The sequence below is a fragment of the Triticum urartu genome, chromosome 6A (genome assembly GCF_056163025.1).
Source record: "Triticum urartu cultivar PI428250 chromosome 6A, HENAU_Tu73, whole genome shotgun sequence".
Lineage (NCBI taxonomy): Eukaryota > Viridiplantae > Streptophyta > Magnoliopsida > Poales > Poaceae > Triticum > Triticum urartu.
In genome coordinates, this window is record NC_141878.1 from 157,378,040 (window position 1) to 157,391,830 (window position 13,791).

At 42.4% G+C, this 13,791-nt stretch overlaps 3 protein-coding genes across 3 annotated transcripts; all 3 read left to right on the plus strand.

Annotated features, from left to right (window-relative positions):
• Positions 1 to 2,705: 2,705 nt before the first annotated feature.
• Positions 2,706 to 3,155, plus strand: LOC147964564 (protein FAR1-RELATED SEQUENCE 5-like). The gene has a single exon (XM_087530036.1). The coding sequence runs from the start codon at positions 2,706 to 2,708 to the stop codon at positions 3,153 to 3,155; it is 450 nt and encodes a 149-aa protein (XP_087386162.1).
• A 3,259-nt stretch (positions 3,156 to 6,414) lies between these two features.
• LOC147964565 (uncharacterized) lies at positions 6,415 to 7,577 on the plus strand. Its single transcript, XM_087530038.1, has 2 exons — positions 6,415 to 6,485; positions 7,148 to 7,577. The coding sequence occupies exons 1-2, from the start codon at positions 6,415 to 6,417 to the stop codon at positions 7,575 to 7,577; spliced, it is 501 nt and encodes a 166-aa protein (XP_087386164.1).
• A 2,249-nt stretch (positions 7,578 to 9,826) lies between these two features.
• LOC147964566 (uncharacterized) lies at positions 9,827 to 11,323 on the plus strand. The gene is made up of 2 exons (XM_087530039.1): positions 9,827 to 10,173; positions 10,897 to 11,323. The coding sequence occupies exons 1-2, from the start codon at positions 9,827 to 9,829 to the stop codon at positions 11,321 to 11,323; spliced, it is 774 nt and encodes a 257-aa protein (XP_087386165.1).
• Positions 11,324 to 13,791: the final 2,468 nt, after the last annotated feature.

Consider the following 13,791-nt stretch of genomic DNA (forward strand, 5'->3'; position numbering starts at 1 on the left):
GTCTGAAGCAAATAGATAGCGTAACAAGACGACAGCCAGAACTAACTGTGGGGCTAAAATTGTTGGAAATATGCCCTAGAGGCAATAATAAATTAGTTATTATTATATTTCCTTGTTCATGATAATCGTTTATTATCCATGCTAGAATTGTATTGATAGGAAACTCAGATACATGTGTGGATACATAGAAAACACCATGTCCCTAGTAAGCCTCTAGTTGACTAGCTCGTTGATCAATAGATGGTTACGGTTTCCTGACCATGGACATTGGATGTCATTGATAACGGGATCACATCATTAGGAGAATGATGTGATGGACAAGACCCAATCCTAAGCCTAGCACAAGATCATGTAGTTCGTATGCTAAAGCTTTTCTAATGTCAAGTATCATTTCCTTAGACCATGAGATTGTGCAACTCCCGGATACCGTAGGAGTGCTTTGGGTGTGCCAAACGTCACAACGTAACTGGGTGGCTATAAAGGTACACTACAGGTATCTCCGAAAGTGTCTGTTGGGTTGGCACGAATCGAGACTGGGATTTGTCACTCCGTGTAAACGGAGAGGTATCTCTGGGCCCACTCGGTAGGACATCATCATAATGTGCACAATGTGATCAAGGAGTTGATCACGGGATGATGTGTTACGAAACGAGTAAAGAGACTTGCCGGCAACGAGATTGAACAAGGTATCGGGATACCGACGATCGAATCTCGGGCAAGTATCGTACCGCTAGACAAAGGGAATTGTATACGGGATTGACTAAGTCCTTGACATCGTGGTTCATCCGATGAGATCATCGTGGAACATGTGGGAGCCAACATGGGTATCCAGATCCCGCTGTTGGTTATTGATCGGAGAGTCATCTCGGTCATGTCTGCATGTCTCCCGAACCCGTAGGGTCTACACACTTAAGGTTCGGTGATGCTAGGGTTATAGAGATATTAGTATGCGGTAACCCGAAAGTTGTTCGGAGTCCCAGATGAGATCCCGGACGTCACGAGGAGTTCCGGAATGGTCCAGAGGTAAAGATTTATATATGGGAAGTCTTGTTTTGGTCGCTGGAAAAGTTTCGCGCATTATCGGTATTGTACCGGGAGTGCCGAAAGGGGTCCGGGGGTCCACCAAGGGGGTCCACCTGCCCCGGGGGGGCACATGGGCTGTAGGGGTGTGCGCCTTGGCCTATATGGGCCAAGCGCACCAGCCCCAAGAGGCCCATGCGCCAAGAGATAAGGGAAAGGAAGAGTCCTAAAGGGGGAAGGCACCTCTCGGGTGCCTTGGGGAGGATGGAATCCTCCCTGGCCGCACCCTTCCTTGGAGGAAGGGCCAAGGCTGCCCCCCCTCTCCCTTGGCCCTATATATAGTGGGGGAAGGGAGGGCAGCAACACCTAAGCCCTGGCGCCTCCCTCTCCCTCCCATGACACATCTCCCTCCTCCCGCAGCGCTTGGCGAAGCCCTGTTGGAATCCCGCTACTTCCACCACCACGCCGTCGTGCTGCTGGATCTCCATCAACCTCTCCTTCCCCTTGCTGGATCAAGAAGGAGGAGACGTCGCTGCTCCGTACGTGTGTTGAACGCGGAGGTGCCGTCCGTTCGGCGCTAGGATCATCGATGATTTGGATCACGACGAATATGACTCCATCAACCCCGTTCTCTTGAACGCTTCCGCGCGCGATCTACAAGGGTATGTAGATCCACTCCTCCCTCGTTGCTAGATGACTCCATAGATAGATCTTGGTGACACGTAGGAAAATTTTGAATTTATGCTACGTTCCCCAACAAAAATGAGGCTGAAGAAGGAAAAGGATGGAACATTTGTCGTAAAAGAGATAGTCTGGGAACACAACCACAGGCTACAGCTCACCGCAGAAATGCTTGTCTTCTTGCATTCCCACAAAAACTTTGACAAAACAATCTTGTAGTACGTCAAGTACCTGCAGTTCAAAGGCATTGAACACGTGCAAATCATGAGCATTCTGGGCGGTGATGACCCTGGTAGCTACTTCCTCGAAATGAATGCCAAAGACCTGATTAACCTGTAAGTACAAACTTGTTCTCCTCCCATAAACCGCCTACGTCTTTTTTCCTCTGTTAGTACAAACATATCAAGCAACGCATGACCTGACGCCAGTTCAACATGCATTTTTCAATGAACTTTTTATATGCAGGAAAGCAAAGAATTCAAGGATTGATGATGTGGACGATGTCCTAAAGACTGTCAACTTCTTTAGGGAGATGAAAGCTATAAACAGGGAATTCTTCTGTGGCATGCAACTCGATGAGTCCGACAGAGTTAAGAACATATTCTGGGCGAACGCAAGCTACCGAGGAGCGTATCAGGACTTCGGGGACTGCGTAACGTTTGACACAACATACAAGACCAACAAGTACCATATGCCACTTGGGGTGTTTGTCGGAACTAACAACCACTTACAGACTACATTCTTTGGTTTTGCCCTGATAAGAGATGAGGATGCAGATTCATTCAAGTGGTTGTTCAGGACATTTTAAGGTGCATGAGAAGGAAGGCTCCTACAAGCATTCTCACAGGTACACCCGCTAAAACCACCCCCAACCACCACCACCCTACCAAAAAACAAAAGGAAAATAACACCGTAAAAATGTTGTGTTAGTTGTATTGGTATATATGCACAACCATGCTGACCACTCCGAGTCTATTTTCTCATTACTAGACCAGTGCCAGGCAATGGCTTTGGCGATCGCAGATGTTTTCAAGAACACAGTACATAAGCTATGCCGCTGGCACATTATGAAGAAGTACAGGGAACACCTCGCATACCTGTATTTCCTGCACGAGGACCTTAAGGATGAATTCACATCAATTCTCAACTGGCCCCTCATGCCAACTGAGTTTGAGGATGCCTGGAAAAGACTCATGGATAAGTACAACCTCCACGATGATGCCACAATGGTGGGCATGTGGAACGAGCGTGAGAAATGGATATCAGCCTACTTCAAAGAAATTTTCTGCGCCAAAATGACATCCACACAGCGAAGTGAGAGCATGAACTATGTGCTCAAGAAGAACTACGTAAATGAGAGACATAACCTACACCGGTTTTTCAGCCAGGTAAACTCCTGCGTCAAAACCAGGAGGCAGGCAGAGAACCAGGAGACAATGGGTAACCGGGTATAGCTCTATCACTTGTCGTAAGACAAAAAATTACATGCTTACTAAAGTAAAAAACTTTATTAGAAGTTTTTCCTGCGAGAAAACTAACAATTTGGTAATCATTCTTGCATCTGCAGAAGGAACAAAACACGCTGACCTTCTATGGGTTTGACACCCAGATGGCAAAGCTGTACACGCGAGCTGTGTACAGCGAGATCAGAGATAGGCTAAAACTGAGCACTCTCTTCACGGCGACAGAGACGGAAGAGCCCACAAAGTACCTAGTGTGCTACAACCACCCGCAAAAACTGTCTGTGTGGGCTCAGCACGCGTTCCAGGTGGTTGCAGACCCCGTGGGAGAAACATATGAGTGCGAGTGCAGGCTATGGGACCACACAGGTGAGGACTACAAAAAAGATGTTACATACTGTACTACTTTTTTTGCAAAGTTTTTGTTCAAATGAAATGACAAAAAACATGCACCTCTTCCAAAAACAAATACAGGTCTTTTCTGCGTGCATGTCATGTGCATGATGCAGACAATTAAGGCTGAAAGCGTTCCAGAGAAATACATACTCAGGAGATACACCAAACGCCCGAACATCCAGCCAACATTTGACAGAAATGACTTGAGGACAGTAGCGTCAAACAAGGCATCCCAATACTGCATTGAAAGCTCACTGATGGCGCTGAACATGAGGGTGCACAGAAAAATCTTGAGAAGTCAAGAGCAAATGGCAAGGACGCGGGTCGTCATGGACAAACTTGAACAAGAACTCGACGCCATGCATTCTGCTAAAAATGGAGGTGTCGCGGACAATGAAGCCATTGAGCAGGATATTGCTACAATGTTGTCCGAGATGAACCATATGGGAGCTATTGACCCGTTTGAGAACGAGGAAGAGGAGCAGCAGCAACCGGAGCTTTCCCGTGTGAACACTCAAGAGCACCGACAAACTCACATGCGAGATCATGAGCTTGATGGTGCTGTAGGCGAACGACATGACAATAGCACATCCTACCAGCAGCAGCAGGAAAGGGTGATTAAACCCCCAATATTCTCAAACACAAAGGGGAGGAAGAGCAAGGAGCAAGCAGCAGCCAAAAAGCCACCACGCCCCATCAAGCGCGTGGAATTTGGCCCGGACGGCAAACCCCTCGGGGTAAGGGCATGCGGATTCTGCAACGTCGTGAGCAACCATAACTACCGCACATGCCCACTCCGCACAGATGCCACTTTCAACAAGAATAAGCAGATTGGAGCCACCCAGCTTTCTACCAATGGAGACAACACACGTAACAGCTACACTTGCCGCAAGTGTGGCGGAACTGACGGACATAATGCCCGCACGTGCAAAGTGGGCAAGGAGGTCAGTGGAGCTGAACATAAACAGGGCAAGGTACAGAGTTCCAAGCAATCAAATGAAGACCATGAAGAAGAAGAGTTTGATGAGAATGACGGCCAATCAGACGAAGACAATGAAGATGACAGTGTCGGGGGCGAGGAAGCTGAAACTGACGATGAAGCTGCCAAGGCTCAACCTGGAAAGAGCGCCGGCAAGGCACAACATTTGGGGACAGTTAGGAGAAGCTCAAGACTGAACAATACATAGTGGTTATCCTGCTGCGTCAACTAAAAAATAACCTTGTAGTCTCAGTTGAATCAGCACACAATGAGGAAGCATTTCACAAAACACTGTCGTTTACCAAAACTTATTTAGCTTTATCGTCAATTTCTCGATCAGAACTAAAGTTATTTTTTAGTTTCTGATTTGTGCCCGCTGGAGCAGTGACATTATTATGTAAACCATTTGATAATCATTTTGAATGCAGTCACAAAATACGTTTGAAAAAACTTATCTGGATATATCCGACGCAAAAGGCTACTGTGAACCAGTAACTCAGGAAAAAAATATGTCAAGCAAAATTTTAAACTCTTGTAGCATATCAGTACTGATAACTCTCAGTCGTCAGTACAAGGCAGAGTACACATCAGTACTGATATAATTTCTGATTTGTGCCCGCTGAAGCAGTGACATTATTATTTAAACCATTTGATAATCCTTTTGAATGCAGTCAAAAATAAAATTCAAAAAACTTATCTTGATATATCTGACGCAAAACGCTACTGTCAACTAGTAACTCAGCAAAAAAATGTCAAGGAAAAATTTAAACTCTTGTATTACATCAGTACTGATAACTCTCAGTCGGCAGTACAAAAGGCATAGTAATAACAAACACACCAGTGAACGACTGAAAAAAAATCATTTTGAAAAAACAAAGGTATGCCTGCTCCTACCAGTCCCAATTCAGAAAGACCATCAGTACATAAAAATAATTACCTCAAGCAAAATGCGAATATAATACATCCTGTACTGGTGAAAATCTAATTTATCTGTAAAAAATACTCACAGGTTATCTTGATATAAACAATCCTTTAAAAAATACGAAAATTGTTTTAAAAAAACATTAGCACCACACATAGTATCGCTGGTATTTGGTACGTTCAATTACACTTCAATCACCAGTCCGAGTATGACAGTAGAGGAGTTTAGACCTCCACCAACACCGACGCTGACACGTGCAAGTGGGATAAGCAGCTGATAAGTATAGCTTGACTATACGAATCGGTGCCATAGTAAAATGCCATCATCACCACCGCAGAGACGTGCAAAGTGGGGTTTTGCAGGTCATAATTACAGCTTGACAAGACTAGTCAGTTCAACGATAAAAACCATTTAACTTGGACGGTTAGTTCTTCCACGCCACCACCCACGCCACCCACTAGGCGGTTGCCATGACGAAGTGCAAACGGCGACCCCCACGACCACTACACACACGCCCCCGACGAACCGCCTCCCACACACCACCGTCGGCGCACTGCAAAAATACCCCATTGTCTTCCATCTCTCCCTCGTTCCCACAAACCACCATTACCGCTTCCATTTCCACTACACACAAACCTCCAGCGTCTCTCTCCAAAGCCCACAGTCGCCGGAGGAAGGCCATGGTGGAGGAACCGTTCGCCAAGCGTCATCATGCCGAGACGTCGGACAAGAGGAGCAACCTCGTCGACATTAACGTCCCCGGTGAGAAGCGCGAGTACACCAGAACGCTCAAAGGGGTTGAGCTCCACGGCAAGGAGACGCTGGAGATCGTCTGCACCAGCGAACCAGACAAGGCCGACGAGGTGATCTCCAAGCTCTGGAGGAAGCTTGGCTGCAGGATTCATAGGATCATCGGCGTTGGTGTGCACTACACCAACGAAGATGAACCTCCCTAGATGGCGACAGTCCTGCAGTTGTGCGTCGACGAACTTTGCTTGGTGTACCACATCGCAGCGGCCACAAAATGGTGAGCAATCCTACTCATTTGCCCTGCATATGGTTTATCTGTTTTATTAGTACTGTATCCTGAAAATTTAATCATACTTGTTTCCCAACTAGATGTACTAGTGTGGTTTGTGAAAAGTGGATGCACTACTGCATTTTCTCAAGTAGATATACTATAAATGTATTTTTGAACCTGATACACTGGATTACTATTTGGAAAATCTTGCGGAAGATTAAATTCTGAAGTTGATCGACTAGTGTAGTTTCTGGAGTTGATACAATAGAGTAGTCTATGTACTCGATGTATTAAAAAAGATATTTCTGAACTTGATGTAGTGAAGTATTTTCTGAATTTGATGTAATGTTATTTTCGTAAGAAAATAAACTAAGGACTTGGTGAAGCACTGGTTCTGTGTTATCCTATTTCAACAAAAGTAGACTAAACTAGTACCAATGCGGAACATACAACATTGACTGAAACTATGTATAATCCAAGAAGAAGAATAACATGATGTACTTAATTTAATTTCATAACTTTCTTTACTAGTTTTTGAAGTACATTCATGCATTGTTTATCCTACATAAACAACTACTTCATGGATTCATCACTTGTAAAACAAAACAAAAATGGATAATTCAAACATCAAAGTAATGCTAATATTCAAAATGTCTCTGCCCTTGCAGGCCCAAGCGCCTGACCGACATGTTGCAGCATGACAAGTTGTTCACATTTGTCGGTTTCAGCATTGAAAGCGACAAAGAGAAGCTGAAGTTGTCCAGTATGGAGATCAACCCCAACAAGTTCATCGACATTCAGCGCAAGTGGAGAGTTCCATGCACCGGAAAAGAGTATGACTCCTTGACTGATGTTGCAGCCAATGTCATCCACCCATTCTACAAAGGCATGAAGAACAAGATCAACACACAGGAAGACTACAAACTGTGGGGGACAAGCGAGCTGCCAGACAACCTCATCGAGTACGCAGGAGTAGATGCGTACGCCACGTATAAGTCATGGTTCATGATCGACTACATCACAGATGGTTCGGAATTTGCGAAAGAGCGGGAGGCTAACAACTTCTACGACCACCCCTATTGCCCCTTTACGGGATGAAGATACATCAGAGCCTGCCTTCGTTTTACTTCCACTTGTGCTTGCCTTTTATCTTGTTGTTTCAAATTAGTAGTTTGCTCTTGTTGGGTTGAACCAGTATGATTATGTTGTGCTTGTCATGTTTGAACAAGTTTAGTTATGTCATCAAGTACAATGTTTTGCTTATCTCATTATATAAGTTTGGTTCGGTAGCTTCGTATGTTGTTAATCCATCATTTCAAAATTGAAAAAGTAGCTTCTGAATGGAACGTTGTCGTTGCAACTAATCACACAATGTTGTTCCATGTCAGTACAACTCAGTACACTTGATCGGACATTACATACTTACTACAATAAAAAGTACAAAGAAGCATCAGTCCGTAAGCGCTACTATGAATGCACTATCAGTACAACTCAGTCTACACACAAGTACCATAGTTCTGAAAATGACACCAGAAGACACTTGAGAATAATCACAAAAACAAACACAAAAAAGAAGGCAAAAAACTCAAATGAAAAAGATTACACTCACACAAAACTGACAAGAACTAGAACAAAAAGTATGAGTCCAAGTTACTGGAGGAGTCAAGTACTAGATTCAAACAAAACAAAAAAAATTGACCGCCCAAGGTCAGGAGCAGGCCCTGACAATGCTAGATACTTGAACTCGAGCCCGTGGGCGAATCCCTAGTAATCCGCACAATGCAGGACCCGTCGACCAGGGCCCACAGGTCAAGAGAGAGAGCGAGCGCCATGTATAAGCACTCACGTAAGTGTTCAGAGGAGTTCGACTGGTGAGCGTCGGCTGCGCTTATAAACAGGTTTGGAGCCCCCTCGACTAGCGAGGTGGGACTAAACCCAGAGCGCACGCGCACGACGCACTGCACAGGCGTGCGGACGAGCTATCTGGGCCGGAAAACGGCCCAATAGCCTCTACATCGTCAACAAAACACCCCACCAAATAAGCCCAGCTATACAAACCAGAGGGCGGGACAAAGAAATATAAACCACAAGAAAAATGTTTGTCAATTAACCTCTACAAGAAAAAAGGAAAAAAATATGATACAAAAACAATGAACCTCTAAAAAGAACAAAACTTAATAGCCTTTCTGTTAAATGTACATAATTTAAAAACAGAATTAAATATTACTTTCAAGTTCAACTACTAAAACTAAAAAAGTTCAAAACATATAATGTTTGTCAATTATGCTAAAATTCTTATTTATATAAAAACTGACAAGTTCAACTACTAAAACTAAAAAAGTTCAAAACATATAATGTTTGTCAATTATGCTAAAAATATTATTTATATAAAAACTAACAAGTTCAACTACTAAAAATCTAAAAGTTCAAACATAATATGTTTGTCAATTATGCTAAATTTCTTATTTATATAAAAACTGACAAGTTCAACTACTAAAATTCAAAAAGTTCAAATAGAATTTATTTGTCAATTCTACTAAATTTATTATTTATATATAATCTGTCCACACCACAACGAACGATCTGCTCGTAAAATAATCTCAAACCCCCACCCCCAACCTAAGTTATAAAAAAATCAGTTCAAACATACATACAACATCAGTACTAAAACAGCAGGATCAGTCAGGCCACTCGCACCACTGTGACATCAAATTTCAAACCCATGCGCTGTTTGAAATTACAATTCAGTTCACACAGTACTAAAACATAAGTGCAGTAAAAATGAGAATACAAAAACTATAAAGGCCTAACTTAGGTTTGTACAGATGAAAATAAAATAAGTACAAGTTTTGAGCAACAACTCCCAGGGCACTGAAAAAATGTTTTGACATACACTAGTGTATAAAGGCTTCAATAGAAAAACAATACTTAAACATCCACACGGAAAAACATCACAGATCCATATGTCACCTAAACAGTGCAAAATGCCATCATCACAACCACAGAGACGTGCAAGTGGGATTTAGCAGATCGTAAGTACAGCTTGACAAGACTAATCAGTGCACCAGTAAAAAACATTTGTCTTGGACGGTTAGTTCTTCCAGGCCACCACCCGCGCCACCCACTGGGCGGTTCCCACGACGAAGTGCAAACGATGACCCCCACGACCACTACACACACGCCCCCGACGAACCGCCTCCCACACACCACCGTCGACGCACTGCAAAAAAACCCCATTGTCTTCCATCTCTCCCTCGTTCCCACATAGCACCATTGCCACTTCCATTTCCACTGCACACAAACCTCCAGCGGCTCTCTCCAAAGCCCACAGTCGCCGGAGGAAGGCCATGGCGGAGGAACCGTCCGCCAAGCGTCATCATGCCGAGACGTCGGACAAGAGGAGCAACCTCGTCGACATTAACGTCCCCGGCGAGAAGCGCGAGTACACCAGAACGCTCAAAGGGGTTGAGCTCCATGGCAAGGAGACGCTGGAGATCGTCTGCACCAGCGAACCAGACAAGGCCGACGAGATGATGAGCAGGCTCAGGATGAAGGGCGGTGGCTTGTATCCGAGCTTCATCGGAGTTGATGTGGAGTACACCGACGAGGAAAAAACTCCACAGATGGCGGCCGTCCTGCAGTTGTGCGTCGAGGAACTCTGCTTGGTGTACCACATCGCAGCAGCCACAAAATGGTAACCCATACTACTGTTCATTCATCTGTTGTACCAGTACTAGTCACTAAAAACTTAATTAAAAATTGTTTCCCAACTAGATGAAATACTATAGTATATGAAGTGGATACACGATTACATGTTTATCAAGTTAAATGCATTTCTGAAACTGTGAAGTGGATTGTTTCACCAGATTAGCATCTGAAAAAAAGTTTATAGCATTCTGAACTTTATGCACCAAATTAATTTCTGAACTTGATGAACTAGCATAGATTCTGATCTTGATGCACTAGTATAGTTTATAGAATTGATGTATTAAAAGATCTTTGGTGAAGTGGTATAGGTCCATATCTTGATGCACATGTTTCTCAAACTAATTTTTGAACTTGATATAGAATTAATGCACAAAGATGTATCAAGCACTGGTATAGGTCTTTTATTCAACAAAAAAGAAAACTAAACTTGAATCAAGCAGCGCATCTATCATTGACTCTGGTAAAATGATTCTCTAATTTGGTGAAGCATTTGGTAAAGCAAAGAAGATAGCAAAAAAGAAAAAATAACACGGTGTAGTTGAATTTAATTTCAGGACTTTGTGTACTAGTTTCTGAACTACATTCATGCATGACTCATAATATATAAGCATCTACCTCATGGATTATCACTTGTAAAACAAAAAAAGCAGAAGAATTAAATCCTCAAAAAAGAAGACTAATCTATAAATGTGTGTCTCCCCCCTTGCAGGCCCAAGCGCCTCAAAGACTTCCTGTGGGAGGAGAAATTGTACACATTTGTTGGTTTCAGCATTGGAGGTGACAAGCGGATGCTGCAGGAGTCTGGTTTGGAAATCAACCCCAACAACTTCATCGACATGCAGCGCAAGTGGAAAGATCCAAAGACCAGAAAATACTACGACTCCTTGGCCGATGTTGCAGGCGGCGTCATCCACCCATTCTATGAAGGCATGAAGAAGAAGATGAACAGGGCAGACCACAAACTGTGGGGGAACAGCCCGCTGCCAGACAACCTCATCACGTATGCAGGAATAGATGCGTACGCAACGTACAAGTCATGGAAGACAATCGACAACATCGTGACAGGTTGGGATATTTCAAAAGAGCAGGAGGCTGACCCCTACTACCACTGCAACTTCGCGGATGAAGATGCATGAAAGTCTGCATTTGTTATGTTGAACCAGCTACCTTATGTTGTGTGTGTCCTTAGTATTGTTGTTTCAGATTTGTAGTTTGCTTTCGTTATGTTGAACCAGCTACCTTATGCTATGTGTGTCAGGGTTTGAACAAGTTTGCCTATGTCTATCAAGCACATCATTTGCTTATGTCGTCCAACAAGTTTGCTAGCTTCCTATTTTGTTCATCCATCATTTGAAGTTGAAGTAGGTTGAAGTTGAAACTTGATGGCTGCCACGCAGCACTAGTCATGGAGAAAAAAAATAACACATGAATATTTTTGCAAAAACAAAAAAAAGTGGCAGACTAACTAAGGACAAAAGCAAATAGTAGCCTTCGACGCTCAGTACAGCTTAGACATGAACGGTAGTACTATCACGCTAAAAAATCAGCTTTTAGTTTCAGACGAACACTAAAAAGACTAAGTTTCAGCCGAGGACAACATTCAGTACTAAAAAGCATCATGGTAAAAAGTAGTTAGAAATTCACTAAGTACTGCATCAGGAAAAGCAAAGAAACACCAGTACGTATTTCCTAGTCACTAGCATCCTAGGACTGAAAAGTTCTGGTACAGTTGAACACACGGTACGTTCATTGTATAAATATATAAAAAGGAATGGGAAGCTTCGGTTCGCATTCCTTAAAACAGTGACATACTAAGAATTAACAGTGGCAATACAACTGAAATCTCAGTACAACTTAGTGTATACAGCAAGTGCTAGGATTATACCAAACATTGCCTGGAGAAGAACCACGGCCTAGAAAAAAAGAAGGCCAAAAACTAAATCAAAAAAATATAAGTTCGACAAAAGAGAAAAATCACAAGAAACACAACAGAAGACATACTAGCATCAAACAACACAAACAATAAATAATTAATCAAAAGTACTAGCACAATTGGAATCTCAGTACAACTAAGTTTATTCGGTAAGTGCTATGCTGATACCAATTAATTGAGAAAGAAATAGTTTTGAACTTAATAGGAATATCTCTTAAACGTAGCTAATTTAAACCAGTACTTTAACTCTTACTATGAAGTTCAACTACTAAAGTTCAAGAAGTTCAAAAAGAAATTTGGCACTAAAATTTTGAAGCCTTACGCTGAATGAGACTTCAAATCAGTACTAACAGAACTATATCATAAGTACAAGAAAACGAGAGTACAGAAACTATAAAGGTCCAAGTTAGGATGGAATCACATAAAAATAAAATAAATCTCACTTTTTGAGCAACAACTCGAAAATACACTTGGAAAAAAATTTGTTTTCAGTTCAACTACTGTATAAGTCTTCAGTACAAAAAAAACTTAACTAAAATGAATTCCCGATGAAACATTGTGCCACACTTAAAACACAACATAAAATATACTAGTTATTACATAGTACTCGACAAGACATCAAACACTAAAAAATAGAGCCTACAATGTTTTCAAGAGATATATCACACAACTATCCAATTCACTATGCAAATGATGACCATTTATCCTATGCATCAGGAACCAAAGCCTGAACCTCCTTGGGAAGCTCCGTCACCATAAGATGGTTATTACGGTTGAACACAACTCTATACAGATCCTCAGCGTTCCAATCAACAATGCGTGGCTGCAAAACAATAAAACAAATTATCAAAAATCATGACACATAAAAAAAGGATGCACAATAAGCCAAAAACAGAAAGTGAAAAGCTAAACAAGAAACCCACGTCATTATCTCGAATGTTCTCAATGATCTTTTCACCATCATAGCATCCCGCATACTTCAGAGTATAATGGCCACATTCATTCGGCCCTTGAAGTGGAACCTTGACAAACGTTGGTTTCTTTGCAAACAGCTCCCAATTGGGCTGCTTGCTCGCATTGTACTGAGCATCACCATACACAGCCTTCATTACTTTGACCAATCTAGAAATCTGTAAAAAAACAAAACAACCCGCACAGTTTTAGGTCTCAGAAACAGCAGAAACAAAGATGCAGAAATATTAATCCAGTACAGATAATAAATGTCGCTCACAATCTTCTCGCGGTCTTTGTGATAGGTGTTCTTCGAAGGACGGTGGTTCTTCGGATGTAAAGAGTCAAGGATGTCAACGCTACTTCGGTACCGATTCATGACATATAAGGAATAGTGGCTCACTTTCCTATCCTTTGATAAAACCATAGGCTTGAATAGAGGCATCATGATCTAAAAACAAATGACCAAAAAAGAGATGTTAAATATTCAAAGTAAAAACCAGCATCACAACAAACAAATAAAAACCAAAAATAAGCTAGTAGATCTCACAAGGTCGGCACTGAGCAAGTCTTCATTAGCTTTAACATAGCTCTTGAAATCTCTCGCTGCACTCTCCACATTAAACACTTTATTTTCATCCTCGTAAAACGAACAGTCAAGCACAACCTGCAAAAAAGCCAAAATAGAAAATAGACAGCGGAAAAAGAATCAACAAGCAA